Here is a 23445-nt window from a genome sequence, read left to right as displayed (position 1 = left end):
AAACACACTTTTTGAAAATGCCCAGCCTTTTTGGCTCTGGTGTGTGTCTTTTTAAGTGGAGGCAAGGTAACCTGCTGGCCCTGTCTTTAAGTGGGTGCTGCCCCACCAGAAATGCAACTTAACAAAAAGCAGAACTTCCTACACTGGATGTCAGGCCTGCTTCCCGAAACACACAGAAAGATTGACGCCGGCAAAGACATGCTAGTCCGAACTCGGGAGAGCAAATACCTCACTGGAGGGGATAGGACCAGAGATGGAACTTAATGGCTTCCCTGAAAAATGTTTAAAAATGCATGTGGCTCCATTCTATGTTAGTCCTGCAGCAGTCAAAATAAACCGGACCTGTCAGGAAGCAACGCTGAGAGAACGTTATGAATAGGCTTCTTTTGTAAAGCTGTCACTTCACACACCCAGAAAAACCAACCAAGGGTAACGCCGGCTCCCTCGACGTTGATTTTGGTTAAATCCCTCCCTTGAATGACCTCAATTTAATTTGGCTAGTTATGTGAGTCTTGTTGCTTTTTCCTAGTTTTCTGGAAAAGAAATTAAAAGTGGGGGCCACGCAGATGTTGCCCACTGTGCGGAAGGGCTGAGAATGCTGGTGAAAACCAGTCCCGGCTTCCCGAGCACACCCCACTGGCTTCTGAATGAGAGCCTTGTTACCTGGAAGTATTTTCAATATAAAGTTTGGCATTATAGCCATGGAAAGAATCGACCCTTTCACACATAGCTGCTGGTATCCCGTTCCCTGGGACCTGTGTTAGTATGGGGGCCCTCGCTGAGCCTGTGCCCCCTCGAGAGGATAGTCCCCCTAACTCCTTGTTGGAAGGACTAGTCCATTTTCTTCTAGTTCAGCCCAGCAGAGATCCCTGCTGGCCAGGAAGTCCACCCTAGCGACATGGGTAATGTCAGTTTTTGTGTGTTTAAAAAAATTGTTTTTAAACACCCTTGGCAGATGGCCGCTTTGCCAGGCTGTCAAGTCTCTCCTGATTTATGGGCCTACTGCTACAAATCCTGGTTTCTAGAGTTAGAACTAAAACCAGATCCCAGCCCACAGAGGCTAAGGTCACAGATGTGGGCACTATAGGTGCAGCCTCCTCGGAAAGACCTAACCCACCAGGAGGTCCAGGCAGCACCTTTTGTATCCACCCCAAAGGGAAGGACCAGGCCAGGCCTGTATTCACCCTCTGTGACTGCTGATGGAGTTGTGAGACAGCTAGCAGCTTCTCTTAGGGGTATTGTGGGTTCTTCTGCGGCCCAGGCTCAAGGGGGGGCAATAACCTATTTCATTTTATTTTTATTTTCCAGTTCTCTCAGGCCAGGCACACCACAGCCCTTTGAAACGATCTGTGTCCCTTACCCCACCCATGAATGTGCCAAACCAGCCTCTAGGACATGGATGGATGTCTCATGAGGACTTGCGAGCTAGAGGACCCCAGTGCCTCCCATCCGATCATGCCCCCCTGTCTCCACAAAGCAGTGTAGCCTCTTCAGGAAGTGGTGGGAGTGAACACTTAGAAGATCAGACCACTGCTCGTAACACATTCCAAGAAGAAGGTAGTGGTATGAAAGGTGAGTGACCGAATGAGAAACCACTGGGAACAGAGTCCCTCCCTTTATTTGGAGTCAGAAGGGTAAAAAGAGAGGGAGTCAGCAAGAGAGAAGGAGCCCACCCCTTCCCCAGGCCCATGCGTTGAACCCATCCATTGCAGAGCTCCAGGGTTGGCCATGGAAGAAAGGGCTCAGATTCCCCTTCTAGGGCTTCTTGCCAAAACCCGGGAAGCAAGAACCTGAGCAAGAGAGGTCAGTGCCTTCTTTAATTAATTTGTTTTTTTAATGCAATGACTTATAGACAATCAAATGAGTCACAGCCAATGCTGATAGGATCTACTGTTTGCACGGACATTGCTCAGTCTGCCCTGTTTATAAAGATGCTGAGCTGCTCCTGCCCTCTACCTTCTTGTCCATGTGTTGCCATGGCCATGGAACCGTCAATAATTTAGCAAAAAAACCCACAGAATCTTTTTTTAAACCTCTCTTAATGCAGAACTGTAGTAGTGCTTCCTCTCTCTCTCTCTCTCCCTTTCCCTTTGATATCCACAGAAACCTTTCAACCCTTTTTCTTTGCATCTGTGAAGGGATATGAAAATATCACTGGGAATCTGACAGTGTTTTTTCAGCCTGATAACAGGTTTGCATACAGATGATAAAGACCTTTTGTGCAGCATAAATAAATGTTCCTACATTTCCCTGTAAATCTACCCTCTTCTAAAGATCATCATCAGGAGATACAGATTTCCAAATTACCCATGATAGGTTCAAAGAAGTTTCGTGCGTTCTGTATTTCTAGATGCCATTTATTCAAGGGCTGGGAATTCCTTAGGGAAAGATGCTCATCAGAGACACACTAATAACAATTTTAGGTGGAGAAACAATCACTAGTCATGTTTCTGGGACTCTGAGGCTGAGGGGAGGCTCTAAGGGCACTCCTTTTGCTGGCGTTAGTCCTGAGTTTTTGCTGTTTCTGATCTTTGCCTTGAAAAGGGTCAGTGTTGACATAGGAGGCTCTGTACAGAGTCCCCTCCCTGCCACGGAAGCCTGGCACAGAAAGATATGCACAACTGCCCAGAAAGGTGCCAGTTGTAAGAGAGCACCAGGCTGAAAATGGAATGAAGCTAATGTGAAGCCACATCCCTGTGCAGGCCTGACCCTGCGTTCTCCCCACCCCAACACACCCCATCCCACCCCACCCCAGCCCCGGTGGGCCCTGTGCTGAGTGCCCAGAGCACGTGGGATGTGTTCTGATGTTTTCCTCTGGGGATACCAATGGGTCTTTAAAGGTGTTTATAGGCAGCGAAAACAATGGCTCATTTTGGCATGAAAGGGATGTGTGTCCTCTCTCTCTCTCAGTTTTCAGGGAAATGTGCCATATTTTTGGAGACTTAGCAAAACTCATTTCTGAGTTTATGCTACATGGTTTTGTGCTCAAGCAGCTGAGGCCCAGGCGATGGGTAGCAGGTGAGGCTCAGCCATGCTTCGGGTAAGCCAGCAGGGCATCTGTCACTAGGGCAGTGAAGTACCTGAGGGACCAAGGGAGGCAGAGTCAGCCATGGCTCTGGACCAGATTTTTCTAGGCGAAGTGGAGTGTCTGGATGGCATGTTTCCAAGAAGTTGTATGTGTGGCTCTAATTGGTGACTGTGGGAAGGAGGCCTTGCCTTTGTGCTGAAGGCTAAGGAAGGTCTGGCGAGAAGGCCATTCACCAGGATACAGACCTCTCCCAGAGAGGAATGCCAGTTCCCCTGCTCTGTATGGGAGGTGTGTTTGCTTTTCTTCCTTCCTTTTTTTTCTTTCTTTCTTTCTTTTTTTTGGAAGCCTTTTGTACACCTTACACATTCTCTCAAAGTAGGCAAAAGTATGCTCATGGCGAGCTGGCATTTTGAGGTGAGAAATAAGTAAAGAGAGCATGTTTTTAAAGAGAAATAAATGAAAGAAAATTCGATTAAATGTCCTATCCTTGTTTTAGAATAAAAGCCATAATATTCCAAAGTTCAAGGACTATCCCACATACTGTATAAGCGTCTTCAGTTCCTGCCTTTAGAATTGATGGGAATTGTCTCCTCGGAGCTTCTTCCATCAGAAAAGACACAGACAAGGTCTGATATCCAAGATTTTCTTTATCGGCCTGAGGGGCATGGTCAGAAAACAGGGTGCTTGGTGACTGGATGACTGTCTTCCACGTGTGTCCACCTTCTGCTGACCTATTCCAGTGTTCTTCTTCCAAGGAATTGGACTGGGATGTAAAGTATAAAGCCCTTAGCAAACTAAAGGGAAAACACATTGGAAGGAAGGAACAGGAGAGACGATGGAGGATTCTATCTGTGGGAAAAGCATATTCGCAGTAGAAACATCCATGCCCCAAAACAGCAGCATTCCTGAGTCCTGTGAAACCCCAGCACCCCTCGCCCAGCCCTGCCTCGACGTGTCCTCATGGGGCAGCCAGGGCTGCGGATGGCCTCCCAGGAGAGCGCTGGAGAAGCAGCCTGAACAAGCCTGTCCCGGGAGTGTGTCATTTGATTCCCAGGTCCAAGAGCAGATGCTGGTTTAAATTTCCAAATTAATTCCTACTTTCTTATAAATGAAATATGAAATCTGATGAAGTGCTTTTAAAAAGAGCCAGCACTTCCTCTCGGAGCCACAGCTCTCTCTTTCTTGTGACCTGGCCCTTTGGCGGGAGGGCGGGCCTTTTTCCGCTCCATGCTGGTCCACCTGGTCCACTTCGGGACGCCATCACCTAATTGCCGTTTTTCTAATTTTTAAACACCCCGTTTACAAGAACAACAAGGAATCTATAGTAGAGTTTGGAGGAGTTCCAAACCTCCAAGGGACGCATGTCAGCCCTCACCCCACACCTTGGGGAAAGAATAAAAAGTCACCATAATTGAGTTTAATTCAGTGTGAGCTCATCGCTCCCGCCAGCAGCTGTACGAACCTTGCTGAAACACTGCGTTCACCCGTTTCTCCCTTTTCATCTCGACAGAGTAGCCAGATTTGGCTATGAATTGTCCCTGAGGAATGTGCCTCTCAGTCAAAAGTGTGAAATAAAGCTCACGGCCCAGCATTCTTGCTCTTTTCATTTTTTCACAAACATCGATCTGGCCCTTTTTTATGTCTTGGCGTCAGCACTCCCTGCCAGGGATTCTCACAAAGTTCTCTCCCAAGGAGACCAGCTCCTGCTCTCAGAGGATTAACATCATCTGCCTGCTGTGATTTGTTTTTCCTTTTATAGTAAATACCCATCCTGAAGGTTTAAGTCAGCTCCAGAGCACAGAGTGGCTGGCCCTGAGGGCAGGGATCTCAGGCGAATATCTCAGGTCAAGGGAAGAAGGGGATCAGCTACTCTACCAGAAATGAATGGACAGGAGTTCAATCCTGAGCAGGGATGTGGAAGTTTCCCCCTTTGACATTCCCTGGGGAGGCTACTGCTCATACATGTTTGGGCTAAATATGCTGGTTGTGGTTTCTAAATTCAGTTGTCCTTGTTCTTTGCAAAAGCGTCACTGTGGCTTCTCCCAGGGGAACAAGTCTGGAATCTGAGTCTGTACTCAATTATAACACCCCCTTTTCCCTCGGCATCACAGGAATGCAACCTTCTCTCTTACGTCTTCTCTCATGCAAAGCCTTCAGGTGGCCAAGAAGGAGAAAAAAAAAAAAAAAAAAAAGCATTTCCATAATTTCCTAGAAAGAAGAGAAAATATGGAAGAGAAGTCCGTTGTAGAATAAGCACATTTGCCCTTTTATCAGCATTGTGTCCTCAGAAATGTAGCAACTCAACAACTGAAGACTTATCAGAAGGCCAAGGCTGTTGATGGGTGATGTGGCCGTGTTATATGGCAGCAGAGAGAGGGAAAAAGATTGATTAACAGGTTTCAGTCTGGTCCTCATTCAAGTGGGGTGACTTTTTGAGCACCTGGTGAGAGAGGCTCTGACTAGCTATTGGGGAGACAGAGGCAGAAGAGACTATTCAAGGGACTCACTATCACATGAGAAGCAAACAGGTACCTGATGCAGGTGCACAGCTGTGAAAACGTCTTGTCTTGGAGACTTGCCCGGATCAGGGCTGGTACCAAGGAGGGCCCTAAGTCAAGTGGAGGGAAGTCAAGGCAAGTTCCGGCGGAGAGGCCTGGAGCTGAGTCCCAGAGCTTGATTACAGGTTAACCAAATACCAGAAGGTGAGGGAAGGGCATTCGACACAGGAAGCAGCAAGTGAGAGAGCATGAGACAGCTTGGCCAAGTAGGTCCTGTGGCTTAAGTGTTAAGGACACCTGGGAAAGGGAGCTGGAGAGGGAAGAGCCACATGCTGGGCTTCACGAAGGGCCTTGGCTTGTATCCTGATGTTGGTAGAAGCTGTTAATGGAATTTCAGCAGCAGAGTGGCCTGCTTAGATTTGCACACAAGAAATGGAGCCTGGCAGCAGCATCGAGAATAAATCAAAGTGAGAGGGCACGGGGGTTCTGGATTTGGAGGCCACCTGAAAAGTGGAAGAAACTTCAGTAACTGAGGATGAAAATGAAATTGGGCCAAGGCAATTGGCAGTGAGAATGCAGAGAAGGGTGTGTTCACGGGATCGTGGTGAAATGAATGGACACTAATGGAATGTCGACAGTGATGGAGCAGGAGGAATCTAGGATGATGCCCTGGTTTCTGTCTGAGACGTTTGCATAGCCCAGGGTGTCATCTACTGCAGAGAGTATATGGGTGAAGAAAGAGTTTGGGGAGATAATGTTGGGCAGGGTGAATGTGGGAACCTGTAGAACATTCCAGTGGAGATGTGCCAGCCAGGACTGCCAGTGGACCATGCTCTTCACTGGCACAGCCTTTTTTAAGAGCTCTAGCTTCTCCCCTCACCTGCACAGATTAAACATTATGCTTACCTGTAGTGAACTTCATCGGGTAGACTTCATTCCAGATTTCTGGCTAGTGAAGCCCATAGCTTTGGGGTCCTAAGAGTGAGACTTTGTCATTGCAGTTGTCGGTGCGAGAGGGGTAGAGATTGGAGGTCTGCTTCTCTTTGTATGAGCTTTGGCCTCACTATTACAAATTAGCTGGGTATACCTATGATGTGTGGTACTATGTTAGTACAAAAATATAAAGGTCACTGAAACTGTTACAGGGTTCAGGCATGGTAAAGGTCAAAAAGAAACCTTTGGCTCCAGAAACCTTGATAGAGACAGCAATTGAGAGTGGAGCAGACCAGTGACAATGAAAATACGCTGTTTGCCTTTTCTGAGGAGTCTTTTTTAGATGAAACTATGTAAATTTTTTTTTCTCCATAGCAAAGGAAATATATTGCCTAATCTGAAATAGCCGGTTCGGGGGTTTGGGTTGTTCAAATGTAGACTTTTGAATCTCTGCCTGTCCCAGAATGCGATTAGAGAAATTATTGAGAATTATTAAGAAAAAGGAAACTGTCAGGAGCCTTTGTGAGAAGGTTGTGAACACAGCATTTCTAAGGGTCATAATGGGAGTGACAGAGTGGGAGTGTCATAGCTCCATGTGTGGCTGGGACACTTTTCAGCATGGCTGTCATGGGAACGAGACTGTTTTCTGAATGTTGACATTCTAGGCACTGCCTTGAATTCATGTAACTTAGAGGCCAAGATTTAGTAAATTTGCTTTTCTTTCTTTATTCTCAAATGCCAACATACAACCTGCACGATAGGTCCTAAAGGGCTCAGGCTTATGCTGCCTTTTCTCAGATAAGCTGAGAGCCCTGGTGTCTTTGAAAAGCAGATCCCCAAGGTTCTCCCAAATTCTCGAGGTCCTGAGATTTGTAGGCAGCATTCCTTACCGAGTATGTGATGGGCTGTAAGGACTGTGCCAGATGCAGAGGGCAGCTTTTGACATGGAACCCAACCGCTATATAACGATGCAAAGCAGGGGGCATATAGAACCTCACTTAGGAATGTCATAGCTCATGGAAGCTGCAAGGAGAAATTTAGTCCCTCCAACCCTTGTAAGTGGGTATTTTTCCCCAAAGGAGGCCATCTCTGTGCCTTCCAAGACCTACACATGCTCCGCACGAGCAGGGGACCCCTCCTGGAGGTTACCGGGGGCACCTTCCAGGATCAAGGAGCATGCATACGGCTCTACAGGGACCAGAGGTCAAGGAAGCTTCTTTCCTTTGTTCAGAGGCTGGGACAGAAGTGCGCTCCTCATTCTCCTCTGGCCAAAAATGCATACTTCAGTAATCCTGATGGTGCCGCCAGACTTCCGCTCTTCATTTTAGAAAGGAATGTTTTCAACACTGAAGCTTAGTCCCTCCTACCTCTCAGCTGGTGGCTCTCCCCTTCTCTCCCTGAAAGACCGAAAATGCAGCCAGATCTTGGAGAAGCATTGTCTGAGATTAGCCTGGCTCTCTAATGGGAGTTTCTCTTCCATCTGCAGGTGCCAGGACCACCACAAGAGGGGCTTCTTGTGGAAAATAAAGCTATTCATGTTACTGTCTTCCAGGGATACCTCACTCCCTGCCCTTTACTTTGCTTCTCCTACTGGGCCTTTTAGCTCTATTGATGCCATCATCCTCTCCTGCGGGGCCTTCTTGTTGGTGGGGCAGGTGCTGCGTGGTCTGTTGACCTGACTGGTATTTTCAGCCATTCCAGAAGCAGGCATTTGAGAAAAGCAGCCTGAGTTCTAACTGGAGCCCAGCTTCTGGGTGAGTTTTGTATGCACCACAAAGCCTCTCTGTGGCTGTGTCATCCAAACTCTAAAAGGGAAATAGAAGTCAGCATAATTGGAAACTTCATCCCATTGGTAAAGACCAGCAGATAAATAGAGAGTGTATAAAAGATGGATGTGGGACTGTTATAAAAAATAGCTGTGAGAAGATAAACCACTGTGGACTGCAGAAAGATCTAGAAGGATGGACAGTGTGGCATGGGAGCCCAGTGTCCACACATGGATGGTGGTGCTTTCTCCCGGAAACCTCCTACCCTTTGACCTTATCATCTCAGTTTTCGTCATGGACTCCTCTTCCCACACATTCCCCTAAAAGCCTGGTACTCCCAGGGCTCTCCCTGGCTCCCCCCCATTCTCACTTCATGCTCTTTCCCTGAGTGATCTCAGCCACTTTCACGGCTAAAATAAGCACCATGTGCTACTGACAGGGAAAATGGTTCTCTGACTCAGGCCTCCCTTCAGAGATCTTGAGCAGTTGACTTTTCCACCTGGCTGACCCAAAGGCAGTGACACTCAACTGATCTAAAAAAGAGTTCACCATCTCTCTCTTATCACCCCAGACCTGCTACGCCCCTGAATTTTCTGTCTCTTCTGTATTTTCTGTCTCACCAAACCTGAATCAAAGGAGCCATCCTAATTAGGCTCTTTTCTCTCTCATCCTGTTCTACCCTGACCTTCAAGTACTGTCAGTTTCCTTCCTTCCCTTCTCCTCTCCACTGCCTTCCCAACCATCTCCAAGGGCTTGGACTCATCCGGACTCTACTCTCACAATCCTCCAGTCCCGCCTTTCCATTGACAGTCATCATCTTTCTAACATTCTGATCTGACTGAGCCTCTACTGCTCAGATTTCAACAGCTTCTCATCACCCACAAGATGAAGTCTACTCTCCTTGTTTCAGCATCACAAATCTCAATCATCTGGCCCCTGGCTGTTTGCCCCATCTTGTGTCTAGCCATTCTATATCATTCACCCAAAGGTTTGCTTGACCCCAAATGCTCTCTTAGCTATATGCTTTGTTTATACACCATTCCTCCTGCCTGCATCGGCTTCCACAAATATGGCCTGCCCAGCGATTCCAGTTTTGCTGCTACCGTGAAGCTATCCCTCACTCCCAAAGCAAAGTTCTGTGCCTCCCTAGAACTTTGAGTAGACTTAGTTATAATTTTTCTCTCCAGATTAAAAGTTCCTTGATGGCAAGGACATGCCTTCACAGAGCCTGGTCCCCATGGTAGGCATTCAGATTTCAGGATGCCCACACCTGGCAAGGAAGTCATCCCAGCACACAGCAAAACATCTTTATCTCTCACACTGCGTAAGAGACTGACTTTCTAGTCTGGGGTCTCCACTGGCATGTCCATCAGACGCAGCCCAGATGAAGCTAAACGGTAGCGCGCCGGCCAGAGGTGGGCGCTCAGGAGGCAGGCACGCCTTCAATCACATGTCAGCTCCTCCACGGAACACCCCTGCTTCTCCCCTGCTTCTCCCCTACTTGTCTGTGTCTATCAACCATAGCCACAGCTCTGCAGAATGAAAGGAAGGTCTGAGGTTATGTTAGGTGGTTCTCAGCTTTGCATCCAACCATGTGGCATCTGGACCATGGGAAAGGACCTGAGCTTTTAGTTAGAATTTGTTTCTGGCCAACATCTTACAGAATCGAGCATCCAAGTCATTGGAATTCCTGGCTTGGGAGGAGTAAAATAGGGAAGGCGCTCAGTTCTCTGGTTTGTTTCCCTTTTAATGGTGTTTTGTTTTCATCCTTGGCAAAGGAAGGTGCCTCGCCTCCAACCAGGGAGTGAAGGTTAGTAGGCTATGTTCTTGGGAACTGGGATTTCCTCTTCTTTGTTCATCGGTTCACGTTGCAGGCAGGGAGAGCTCTTTAAGCCACAGCACTGAGCGAGGCCCTGAGCTGTTTGCTTTACCAGCAGGGTCAGCATGTGCCTGCTTCAGAGAATAGAGGGCCAAGAAGAGCTTACACTTCCCACGAATTATCCAGAAATAAGGCTTCAGGAAGGCCTCATTCTCCATGCTCTGAGGTTGTGTAGGAACCTTTTCTAGGAAAACAAGTCCCGATGTCCTGCATTTTTAGTAAATGAGTGAGCAAGGCTCTTCCTGTCTTCTAACCAGGGGGATTCTAACCTGGTCAAATACTTTTATAGGAAGGAACTGGCACTGACTGAGCTGAGACTTCCCAAGACTTGCACCCTACTCTCTCCGACTCAAAACACAACATTGTCACCTTGACTTATAAAGCACTGAGTTTGCAACATGGTTTGGTAGCTCAGGATCCTGTTTGTTTAATTACCAGTGGACTTTGCATGATTAAGCTGTGGGGCACCCGGTGAAAATTTGGCCCATGAGGTTGCTCCATGCTCTTTTGTGATGATGAATTGTGCCCAAGTGTGGCATTGGGTTACCCAGACTCCTCTGAGTCATGATCACTGAGTTTTCTGAGCAATGACTTGGGACTTTTCAATGATGTAAGTAGCAAAAAATGAAACCTGGTAACAAAGTGGTAACATGTCATTGGCCTAAAAGCTGGAGCTGGAGTCATTTGCTGCTCACTCTGCAGAAGTATGAGCATTGTTTTAACAGCAACAAAAACACGGTGAAGAATAAAATCTGGTAAAATAGCCCCAGGATGTCGCAGGATGGAAAGTGCCTTCTGGGCTGGCATGTCCTGAGCTCTTGCCCCGGCCACAGTTGGAGTGGAGGATATAAGGGGTCCGTACTGTGTGCCTGAGGGAGACCTGTCTTTCTGTGCTTAGTGATGGTCCCAGAGGGACTCCGCTTGTCACAGTGGAATGAAGGGCTCCAAGCAGAGAATCAAGTGATTTCTTGCCTGAGATGACTAAATCTGTTCTTAAAATGTCATTGGACACTCAATTCTGTTTCTCCAGAAATTCTCCATCTTTGGCTTTCATGTTACTGCAAATCAAAAAGTAACCTCACCAGACCACCCTCCCCTCCTATGTCCTTGAGTTTCAGGAGGTCATCTCATATCCACATCCCCTAAGTCTGGCTTTTGGGTTTGGTTCACCTAGGAGGGCAGGGCCTGATTTCAGAGTAGACCAGGCCTCTAATCACCCCCAGTTGTCTGCTATAAACATTAAAAAATTAGAAGGTTTCCACTTATTTTGGAGTGTTTGTGGTCTCTACCAGTGCCTCAGCATAAAGCCCTTAGCAGTAGACAGCATCTTGCAGTCAGCATGGTTAGGAATGGATAATAACACTTTATAGAAAGCGCGAGTAACCTTTACCGGTGCTTCAGCCTTTCAGAGTGCTCTGCAGCCGCTGTTTGGTTCTCGTTTTACATGAAGTTGATGCAATGTAGGAAAAAACTGGGGATCAGGAGACCTGGTTCTAGTCCCCATTTCACCATACTCTGGGATCTAGAATTAATGACTTAATTTTACCATCTATAGAATGAGGCAGGGGTGGGGAAGGTGATTCTAGAGACTTCTCAATTTGTTCTGGTTGTACTTAACAAGGTAATAATTCTGCGGGTTTTCAGTAGTTACTATTTAATTTTCCTAACTCTGGGATCCCAAAGTTGGGCTCTATTTTGGATGTGTTTTGGAATTTCCATTATCCTGTGATCTAGCCAGTCTTGGGAACTTTCAAATCCTGATAGATAGATAGATAGATAGATAGATAGATAGATAGATAGATAGATAGACAGATGATAGATAGATAGATAGATAGATAGATAGATAGATAGATAGATGATAGATAGATAGATAGATAGATAGATAGATAGATGATAGATAGATAGATGATAGATAGATAGATGATAGATAGATAGATAGATAGATAGATAGATAGACAGACAGATAGATGATAGATAGATAGATAGATAGATAGATAGATAGATAGATAGATAGATAGATGATAGATAGATGATAGATAGATGATAGATAGACAGACAGACAGATAGATAGATAGATAGATAGATAGATAGATAGATAGATAGATAGATGATAGATAGATAGATAGATAGATAGATAGATAGATAGATAGATAGATAGATATATGTGGTTGACATTCAAGGAAAATGTCAGAGACATCCAGACACATTCCATAGCTTGGAGAAATGGTCAGCAGATACACACATACACACACATATACACTAGAGGGATAGGCTTGGAGTCCAGGATGCCCTGTTCCCACAGGAGTATAGGAAGGAAGGAGAAAGATCAGGCTAATGAAGGACAGCGACTCCACCCATGGGCAGGGGTGGGGAAGGGGTGCCTACAGCTGCCTGGTTTTCCTCTCTTTGGAGAAGTGGCAGAAACAGCACGCGGAGATCTGCACTAAACCTAGAAAGAAATGATCTTGGGACAAAGACTCATCATATATAGTTTTGACACTGTAAGTCAGTTCTTTCCAAATCAGTAATGAAGTAGTCTGGCTAAAGCAGTGGTTCCTTGCCGTTTTTTGGGTTCTGAACCCTTTTAGAAATCTTACAGCAGCTATGGATGTTTCTTTGCTAGAAAACTACCCATATATTCACAAACCGGGATATAATTTTAGGGATTCCTATATGCCCTGAAGCCCATGGACCCCAAGTCAGCAACCCCCTGGTCTAAAGTGGAATAAGGGAGCTCAACAGGGCTAGACCGAGAAGTTCAGGGCTAGACCCAGATTTCCAAGCCCATAATTTGCTGCCAAAATTAAACATGTAGTAACATAAAGATTTCTTTTCTTTTTTCCCTCTGACCATCACCCTCTTTTTCTTTCTCTATTCCCACATCTTTTGCCATCTCTCCTTGTGCCCTCTCTATTTCTCTCCCCACCTCTTGCGCATCTCGCACTGCAGATGTTCCCGCCTGGTTAAAAAGCCTCCGCCTGCACAAGTACGCCGCGCTGTTTTCCCAGATGACCTACGAGGAGATGATGGCCCTCACTGAGTGCCAGCTAGAGGCTCAGGTACGTGTTCTAGGGAGCATTCCCCAAGAAGATGCCCCAGGTAGAACCTGAAGTTCAAGTCCAAGACAGACCTTATTTAGACTCATACCTTTACCCTCCCAGTAGCTTGTCTTCTTTGAGGAATTGCCAGGTGCTGGCCAGCGTTGCATGGTAAGTAAGGCTGGGTTCTTGCCTTCAGGGCCCAGTAGGAAACGGAAGACAAGCAGATAACCCAGAAAGGGCAAATGAGGCGAGAGAGAGTATTATGGAAAAGGTGTAACCTAGGTGCACTCACTAAGTCCTAGGGTGCTAGGGAGGCATCTCTTAGAAGTGGAACATTTGACCAAGGCCTGTGTCCTGCTTTTACTTTCTTTTACTCCTCCCCCCTGTCCAGCCAGGGTGTGTTTGGGGAATAACAGAACGGTTGGTTTTCTATTATCCAGTCTGGTTACAAATCAGCTAAGTTCTGGTAATTGCTGAGCAGAAGCATAGGTCAAGCCTCAAACCTTTCCCAACACTGGTACAAAAATATGTTCAGACTGGTCTTTAGCTGAAATTAGAGTAAGCTGTACAATACTTTTTTTCCTCTAACCCCCTTCAATAGTGCGGGACAGTCATTGAGACGGGATTCCCCCAGGTCTCAGATTTCATTTCCCTCTGCGTACCATAGAGGACAAAGTCCCTCCTTCCTTCTAAGCCTTAGAATCTAAGGCATCGTTCCCAAGTGTGGTTGCCAAAGGCCAGGCCAGTCAACAGAACCCCAGAAATGAAGCATGTTTTCTACCACGCTGTGCTCGAGTCAATAGATCTGACTGATGTCTTTGTTTCCCTTGTTTAAAATGCTATTTGCATGTTTTAAATTGACCTCAGTTTCCTCTGAGCAGTGATTTAAAAGAATTAATGGTCTGAACAGGCTAATAGTATTTCCTTTGCAGGAAGAGGAGATTGTACCATTTGGGGCATAGCTGGTCTGCACACATACCTCCCAGCAGATCGCTGAACTCCCGGTGTACAGTCAGCACCCCAGTTAACCTCTGCCGGCCTGGCTGATTACCAATATTGAGATGCAAGACAAAACCCAAAGTTACTGCACATCACAGAGAATGAAAGGCACTAATTTCAGCTTCCCAACACTCTCCCACTGCCTTTTTCATCTCGATTGCTCCTTGAGATCCCAGGAATTGATGAGAACTGCTTCTAAGAGCATTTTTGTCTTTGGGTCATAGTTGAGAGAAAAAACTAAGTCATCATTCGTTTCACTTGAGGGAAAAAAACACACCAAGAAATAACTGACACAGAGGGCAATGCCAGAGGCCAGCACAAACTGTTCAGAGTAATTTTGTTCCCTTTAACCCAAAGTTAAGGCTAAACAGAAATATGCCCCCAGTGCTTCATCTTGAAAGTGAGTTCAGTTGTCAGTTGACAACTTAATTTTTCTAAGTAAAGGAGCTGTGTTCCCATCTCCTTTTTTAAGGGGAGTTCTATGAATAGTTGCACGAAGTTTGTATTGGAGACTTGATGTCAGAAAGGACTTCCTATTTGGAAATTTGTAGTATGTATAGTTAACAAGTGTTAAAGAAAATCGTTAGGCTCATCATTGCTATACAATTAAGAAGATAAAATCCACAACCTGTGAATCCTAATCATTTACCTGAAGTGACGACTGAATTATAGGTTTAAGTTTTCCTTATGGAGACCACAGAGGGTTTGTGGCCTCACAGAAATTGCCTATGTGCTGTGACACCAGGTAAGACCTGTAGTGGACCTCACATCTTCTCGAGTTGGGAAACATAGGAAAGATTGGAAGAAACCATGAGTATCTCTATGGGATTGGAACCTTCAGGGAACCTGGGAGGGACTGGATCATAAACCCTGGTGAAGTGTCTGGCTTAAAAATGATCTCTTACGACTATGAAGAAATTTCATGCTGGGTGGGGTGATTCCAGCCTCTCTCTCCTAAAGGTTACAGCAAAAGACCAGGCACGCGTGCAGCCAGATGAAGTTAGAATGCTTAGTAAGAAGAGGTTTGTAATGATAGGTACTAAAGAGAGAGACAATAGATATCTGCTAGTCTACAAACATGTAGGAACAAAGCAAACAGTAAAGTACTAAATAGCCTCCCAGTCTCTAAGCTGATTCTTTAAAATGTTTTGAAATATAACTTTCATTTAATTACAGAATGTTACCAAAGGTGCAAGACACAAAATTGTCATCAGTATTCAGAAGCTCAAAGAAAGACAGAACCTCCTGAAGTCTTTGGAAAGGGTAAGTGATTCCCGGCCGAGGGATTGTTTCCACCTTCATCATGGGGAAATGGACCAGGGACATTTCTCAATTGAAAAGTGTCACTGGCAGACCTTATGGAGTGTGTCACGCTGTTTCCTTACCAGAGTTAGGAGGAATGAAATGGTTTTGAAGGGCAGATTCCTGCTCCTTCAGACTTCTGTGTAACCTGCCTGCCGAAATGTACTTGTTCCCGGGGTCCAGGCAGCCTGTGACTGGCCGCCCCAGAGCGCTGAAGAAGTGTTGGCAAATGAATCCTTTCTGTGCACATTCCCCGCTGCCTTTCGTGCATTTGCAGAGGTTAGAGAAGGGTTCAACCCACAATCAGAGGCTGAAATCCTGACGGAATATTGCAGGGAATATGCAGATCTGCTTCACTCCTGCTCTCCACCAGGGAAAGGCCTGCTTTTGTGAGAAGCTGCCCCAGAAAGGCCAACACCTACAGGTGTGCTCCAGGTTTCGCTTGAGGGGATGGAAATCACTTGGCAGACGGGCGTGGTTGGCTCTCCATAGAATAATTTCACACTTTAACTTAACAGCAGAATGGGTACCCATGACTCTGGTAGGAACCATCTCAAAAATGCCAAATGCTGAAAAAGAGTTTATTCCAGTGTTAAAAGCAGTTATCAGCTGCTACTGTCCCTCTGTGTTTGCTGCCTAAACACATTCTTGGCCTATCTTTGTATCCAGACATCACTCTGGTAACGATGTCATTTTTAGGACTTGGTGACTTTATGATTACATCTAAGGGCTAAAGGAGAGCAGACCTGGTTCCACACACAGGGAGCCCATCTGCCTCTGTCCCAGAGTCAGGTTCCGTGCACTGCTGTTGGGAGGCGGTGGAGCGGTAGGTGGGAAGTTCAGTACTTATCTGCTGCCTGCAGAGCTCCAGGGGTAGCAAAGCAGAGAGAGGTAGGGCTAAAGCAAGTTTTGTGAGCACATAAACATTTTAATGCACTGGGAGGGTTTTTGTTTAACTTATTCACAAAATGTGTATAGGCTTTTACATGTCATATATAGTTATATTTAATGCATAGTACATGAAATATAAAGTAATATATATTGATAGAATATGCATGTATGCTTTATAAGGAAGGTTATTTTGAAAACCTCTGGATGGATACACAGAGGCTTCTCACCTACCCATCTATGATGAAAGGCCCATTCACAATTGGTTCATCACAAATGACAGTGACCTGTCCAACTGAGCTCGAGGCTATTGTTGTTCATAATTTTATGCTAACGCCTTTACCAAGCAGCTTGTCCACTGAGCGATTGTTGCCATTTTTAACATAAGAAACTGTTCTCTTTGGGGGAGCATTTAAAAGGCCAGTTTTTGCCTTATCTGTTAGGAAGCACAGAAAATATTTTGCATAAGGATTACATTGTTAAATGTTATGGTGAAAGAGCATCCTTCAGGAACTCATTCCTGTCCTGTCACTGAGGAAACACACACACACACACACACACACACACACACACACACACACACACAGAGAAGGAATTGCTGTAAGCTGTACTCCCTGCGGCCTAGGGCCAAGTCAGTGTGTGGAAACACAGGGGCAGAAGGTAGTGCGCTGGTCCTGGTATGCCCCTGACTTCCCATCCAATCTTTAATAAGTCAGTGACACTTTCTGTGTCCCAGATTTCATACCTAGAATAATACTGACTCCACAAAAATACTGTCTCCCTGGTTCACTGGAACGGGAATGTTGAAAAGATGACAGGCATAGTACAGAGCCTGAGAGCGGCTGTTGGGCAGGAGGAGAGCAATTAATAGTTTATTTGGTTTGACTTATTTGAGGAGAAAAGCTTATGTCTGTCAGACCGTCACATTGTGCTTGCCTCAGAACATGCAAGTCAGACACCTGCGTGCTTGCCCCCTTGGGAGCTAATGGCCTGGGGATGGAGGTGAACCTCAACTCAGCATCCACCAAGGACAGTCCCTGGCTCTGTTCTCTCTTCCCTGGGACCTGGCTCTCTCCTGTTCTTCAAAGGCGGGGTTGTCCATAACCTATTGCCACTTAGGCCACCAGTGACAGACTGAAACCAGCCATTTCCCTGGCCTTCCAGGCATCCTCAGCTGATTATGTTGTTGGAAAGGCAGTCACCATGCCCTGGCCTCCCCCAGTATTCTTACCTCACAGAGAACCTGGAGATTTCTAAGGAGACCGCTGGGACCCCGCCCATGCCTAGTTCACAATCAGCAGTCACTGCAGATGAGCTCTGCGGCCAGAGCTGTTCCACTCAGTTACTGAACGCTTACTAGGCAGCTGCCTCGGACTAGATTTACCCCATCCACTGGAGGGGAATCGTGATACATGGTTCTTGGCCTCGGGGGCTAGGCACAGCATTGTGATGCATAGACGTGTAACCAGAGCTCTCACAGTCTAGTGTGATTGGGACAAGCCATCACTGAGGCTGGTGGGAACATCCTCCTGGACTGAAACACACCACTGCAGGGGTAAGGAGAGGAACCTGGAAGGGCCAGTGCTGGCTGGAGGACACATTAGGAGGCTACGGCCGGCCAGTCTTACTGGGCCCTTGAGCCACAGCAGGGGCCATGAGGGTGAAGGATCAGAAAGGCCCTTTAGCAGGAGTCCAGGCGTTAGCAGGGGGCTTGGGCCTGGATGCTGTGCCATTTGGGAACAAAAAATACAGGAGGAGTTCCTAGTGTGGGAGAAATGGGGTTCAGTTTGATGGATCAAGTCTGAGGTGCCTGTGGGACAGCCAGGCAGGAAGGGGCCAGAAGAACAGTCTAGAGTCTATAGGGTTTGGAAGACTCAGTTGTGGGCCATCTGTGTGTGAACGGTAGTCAGTACCCCCAGAAGTGTGCTGAGTGTTGAGAGCTGAGGACAGACCCTGAGGATCCCCGGAAGGGATGGAGGAACCAGTTGATGACCGAGCCCACCCAGAGTGTCAGAGAGAGTGTCTGACGGAGGAAATCCTCTGGGGTGCCGCCCTTCCTATGACCTGTTCTCACATGAGCTCCTCAGCTCGGCGCATTAGTGAACACAGCTCCGTGTTTGCCTTTTTGTTCATAATTAAAGAATTATATTTAGGGTATGAGGGTCAATAGAGTGTTGGGTTGAGTCCCTGTTTTTATCAACAAAAAGAATTAGTTCCAGTAGCTAGTCGAGGGCACTGGATTGAGTCCCATTTGGGTGGTTCCCTACTTTCCTGCTCACCTTGGGCATTCAGGGTTGCATTCAGGAATTCATTTTGAAGCATCAGGAATGTGGCCTGATGGTCTTATGCCACCCCATGGAAGCTGGCAGTTAAATGTTATCTGAGTTGTGGTTTGAAGTCTGTGGGGGAAACTAAACAAAAGTCTGCATGATTTCTGTAAGTTATATTTTCCGAAAGTGTCCAATATTATTCATTATGTCTGTGGTTTCCTTTTTGGTGTGGTTGTCCCCAACAGAAAAAGATAAGATTTGAGCTTTGGGCAAGTATATGTTTCCTGTTTGAAGGACTTCAACTCTTAGCATCACCCAGATCTCCTTTCCCATCACTGAATAATTACAGAGGCCTTCTTGCCACATGACAAGAGCAAGTGAAGGTTTGGTGGCAGTTGACAGTGTCACAGGCGTGCATTTGCTTGCCTCTGTGGTAGGTGCCAAGAGGGATGGTATGGCAAGATGCAAACGACACCCTTCTGTCTTCATGGGGAAGCCTCACCCCTCTCTCTCCTTTCCCTTCCCCTCTTCAGTTGGGCTGGATAGGAAGGTGAGAACCCCCCATGCCCCAGGTGCTGGTTGGGTGGTTGGCAGGAACTGGAGGACCTCGAGGCAGGGGTCCAGTTGACACATAGTTGGGTCAGAAAAGGAAGCAGGTGCTCTCCTGGCATGGGTCAGCTAGCTCGCCTCCATGTGCCCTGCCCTGAACCAGATTACCAACTCCAAAGTCAAAGAACCAGTCACGTGACAGTATCAGATTCTGGGAAAGGACCGGTCCAGTCCAGGCAGCAGGAAAACTGGGAATGATCAGGAGCACCCCAACTCACTCACCAGGCTTGCCAGCACAGGCTTCTGGCTGGTCTCACCATGGACACATCCGCCAGATTTAGAAAGAAAAATGTACTCTCTCCCTAAAGAAGGCCGGACAGTGGCCCTGGCCAGGACTGAGACAATTCTGGTGGCTACTTAGCATTTCCCTTCTCTCAGAAACCCTGGGTGCCAACTAGGCTAAGGCACAATTCAGGCTCTGCTTCCAACTCCCGGAACAAAGCAGGTTCCCGCCAATGATGGAGCAGGGCTCTTGGTGTTTTGCTGCCCAGAATTGAAACACGTCTGTCCAAGGCTGCTGTCCTCAGGTTTCCTCTTACTAATTGATTGATTAGAAAGTCTGGGTGCAGAAATGATCACATTCCGTATCCTTGTTTTCCTTGACATCATCAAGCAATTTTTCTTGGTAAGAGAGGATCCCAGGACTGGATTGGTACTCATGCTTTTCAAATTATGTCCTTGCTATTCTGGGCTCTCAGAAGATGAAATCTTCATTAGTAATCAGGGCACTGACTGTCAGTGTCCTTCCGGGATCCCAGGGCAAAGTTTGCTGCATAAGCACTGGGCAGCCCTGGGGCAGAGGGCTGGGCCCACCCACCATGCCAGGGAAGACCCCCTGCCCAGCCCTAACCTCCAACCATGAGTGTTTGAGCCTGTTCACCTCTGTGAGCATCTGACACATGATAAATGTCAGTCAGAATCAACTTTCATTCCTTTTCCTAATAAGTAATGCCCAGTATGTCAGTCTGTATGTGGCAAAGAATCTAATTTTATAAAGTCGTATATATATGACATGCAATTATATGCATTGTAATATATATATATTATATGTACTGTATATATTACATGTAATGTAATATATGTGTGTGTGTGTGTGTGTGTGTGTATATATATATATATATATATATATATATATATATATATATATAAAACACACATATTTCTCTCTAGAAGGATCCTTATAAAGCATGGCATGTCCCTGCAACAAACCCTCCCTGGTTTCCCATTCATTTAGAAGAAATTCTTGCATCCTTGCCCCAGCCTGCAGGCCCCCACACTCAGTCCCCCTGGTTCCTCGGATCCCATTCCCCCCACCTCCTCCCCTCACCCACCCTGCTTCACCCCAGGCCTCCTTGCTGTTCTTCACACATGCCGGGCATGCTCCCACCTCGGTGCCATTGCCCTCGCTGGGCCCTCTGCCTGGAGCACTCCACATGAGCCTCATGCCCATGCTCATTTGGGTTCCTGCTCCAAGGTCAGCCCCTCAGAGAGCCCCCCTCTCAGCAGCAGCCTTGGCCTGTACCTCAGTCTCTAGCACAATGACTGTTCATCTCATGGTAGGATGTAAACTCCCTGAGGGAATCCTAAAGTCTGTTGCTGCCATATCCCCATGCTTGGCCCAGTGCCTGGCATGTGGGAGCACTCAACACATAATCACTAATTTAACAATGAAGCACATGACACAAAAACAGGCACTGACTTGCAGCTTTACAAATATTAATATCATCACAACCACCTGATGAGGCGGGTACTGTTGTTACCTTCATTTTATACGCAGGGAAACTGAGGCACAGAGAGGTTAAGTTGTTTCCCTTCAGAATTCAAAGCCAGACATCCATCCTAGAATCTGTGCTTTTAACCACTACCCTGTGTTTCCTGTGTTGTGGGCTGAACAAAGGTGTAAATGATCAGGTTCCTTCCCTTAAAACCAATGATCCACAGGACAGGAAGCCGCCATATGACCCAGCTTTGCTATACAGCTTCTGAAGTATGTGAGTGTAAGCTATAGAAATGCATTTTATAGGAAGGCACTGAAGAAGCCAGGGAAGGAAATGGACTAAAATCATCTTAGTGATCATCTCTAGATAGTGGGTTTTCAGGTGACGTGTATTTTCCTCACTGTACATATCTGTATATTCCAAGCTTTCCGCCTGGGCTAATATTAGAATGCTAAAATTAAAATGGTTGCTTCTCCAATGAATGTTATGTCGAAGGGGCCAGCAGCCTTGAGTCCTGCCTGGGCTCAGCTCTGGGCAGGGCAGGGGAGGCATCGGAGGTAAGCCACCCCATCTGTGATCTTCTCCCTTTGACCTTCCAGGACATCATCGAGGGGGGCAACCTTCGCATCCCACTCCAGGAACTGCACCAGATGATCCTGACTCCTATCAAGGCCTACAGCTCCCCGAGCGCCACCCCTGAGGCTCGCCACCGGGAGCCCCAGGCCCCACAGGCACCTTCACTCATGGGCCCCGAGAGCCAGAACCCCGACTGCAAAGACAGTGCTGCGGCCCCTGGCACCACAGCCACCACCTCAGCTGGAGCTAGCGGCGGGCTCCATCCACACCATCTGAGCAGCTGTGACGGGGAGTTAGCTGTCGCCCCCCTGCCAGAGGGGGATCTCCCTGGGCAGTTCACCCGTGTCATGGGGAAAGGTAGAGCCTGATTTCCCCACCTCCCCTTCTCTTCTCTCAACACCACTAATCAGAGCTACCAGTCCCCAAGGGGCTTCCCCTGGGTGCTGGATAAACTGCCTGCCAGAGTCCGTGTCATTAGCCCATTGTACAGATGAGGAAAGTGTGGCTCTGAGAGGTCAAGGTATTTGGATCTGAATTCAGATCTCTCTGATCCCCAAAGGCCTCTTCCTTAACCTTGTATCCTTTCTCTCCCACTCCCCAGACCAGGGCTGCGGGGCCCTCCTGGTATAGCTCTCACTGGGCCTTGGACCCTCAGGCTAAAGCAGCGATTTTCAACCTTTTTCATCTCATGACACACATCAATTACTAAAATTCTGTGGCACACCAAAAAAATATTTTTTGCCGATATGACAAAAAAATAGGTATAATTTTGATTCATTCACATGGAATGGTTATTGTTGTGTGGCTGTTGTCATTTTTTAATTTGACAGTCTAAGGAAAAAGCGGCCAGTGCCCTTGACTAAATAGTCAGGTGCTGCATGTTTTAATCATCCTTGCAGCGCACAGGTTGAAAATTGCTGGGCTAAAGTCAGCCCTTACCACGGACCGTGCAAGGTACCACAGCCATGCCGTGTGTGTGTGTGTGTGTCTGTCTGTCTGTCTGTCTGTCTGTCTGTAGGGCAGCACAGAAGTCACACATGGTCCTCTGGGTAAGAGCACTCTTTCTGCCTGGACGGCCCTGTGCCTGCCCCGTGGCTTAGATCCTTATGCACATATCCTTGTCGGTGTCCAAGGCTAGACTAACTTGTGCTTGATGGGTATGTCACAAGAAATCTTGACTATTTGAAAAATGTAGTGAATGCCTGTACTTTACTTTGGGAGGAGGAAATAATTTTTTTCTTCTTTATTATACAATATTTCTGACCGTTTTAAAGAACTAAGTTTTTACCAAAAGATATGGACACCCAAGTCTTAGAGTTGCACTGAGAAACTCCCCCTGGTACGTGTCCTCAAAAAGAATTAGATCCTTAAAAATCTGTTTCAGAGTGTTTCAGAGGAGTTGACCTGTAACATCCCTTGGAGCACAAATGCTGGTAGCTTGATGGCCGGGGTGGGTCCATGGCCGCCTCCCTTCACTTTCTTGCTCTCTCCCACCCCCTAGTGGGTGCTTAGAGCAAATGGCCTGACCCCGTGGATGAAGGGACATGGGGGTGGTTACCTGAGTGTGAGGCGCCTCTGTCTCCTCCCCTGTGGTGAGAGGTATAGTGGGCTCTGCCCTCAGGAGGTCTGCACTCCTCTGGCACTGCTTTTTAAATAAAGTTTAAATGCTTTTAAATAAATTATAAAATAATTTCATGGTCAACATAAAATATCAGAACTAAACAGTGAAAAATAGCTCTTCAACCCCAAGCCTGACCATCTTCCTCCCCAGAGGCGACCAGATAAACAGATTTGGAATATCCCCTTGGAAACTTTATAATCATATACAAGCACATGAGTGTCCTTTTCATACGCAAACAGGTCTTGTTTACATGTTTCTTTGCAGCTTTTTTTACATTACATATTTTTAATATTTCTATCAATACAATAGCACCAGCT

At 46.8% G+C, this 23445-nt stretch overlaps 1 protein-coding gene across 3 annotated transcripts in view; it reads left to right on the top strand.

The window, feature by feature from the left end:
• Window positions 1–23445, top strand: part of SAMD4A (sterile alpha motif domain containing 4A) — a 199816-nt gene that overhangs the window by 150301 nt on the left and 26070 nt on the right. For 2 of the 3 annotated variants that reach the window (XM_087820349.1, XM_087820363.1), the window contains 4 exons: window positions 1309–1572; window positions 13054–13163; window positions 15321–15407; window positions 21531–21864. In XM_087820349.1, the coding sequence (XP_087676475.1) occupies window positions 1309–1572; window positions 13054–13163; window positions 15321–15407; window positions 21531–21864 (795 nt within the window). The remainder of the gene's footprint in view (window positions 1–1308; window positions 1573–13053; window positions 13164–15320; window positions 15408–21530; window positions 21865–23445) is intronic. The other variant, XM_087820356.1, reaches the window with a different exon arrangement.

This window comes from Miniopterus natalensis, chromosome 1 (genome assembly GCF_054644295.1).
Source record: "Miniopterus natalensis isolate mMinNat1 chromosome 1, mMinNat1.hap1, whole genome shotgun sequence".
Classification (NCBI taxonomy): domain Eukaryota; kingdom Metazoa; phylum Chordata; class Mammalia; order Chiroptera; family Miniopteridae; genus Miniopterus; species Miniopterus natalensis.
This window is presented reverse-complemented; position numbering and strand designations above follow the sequence as displayed.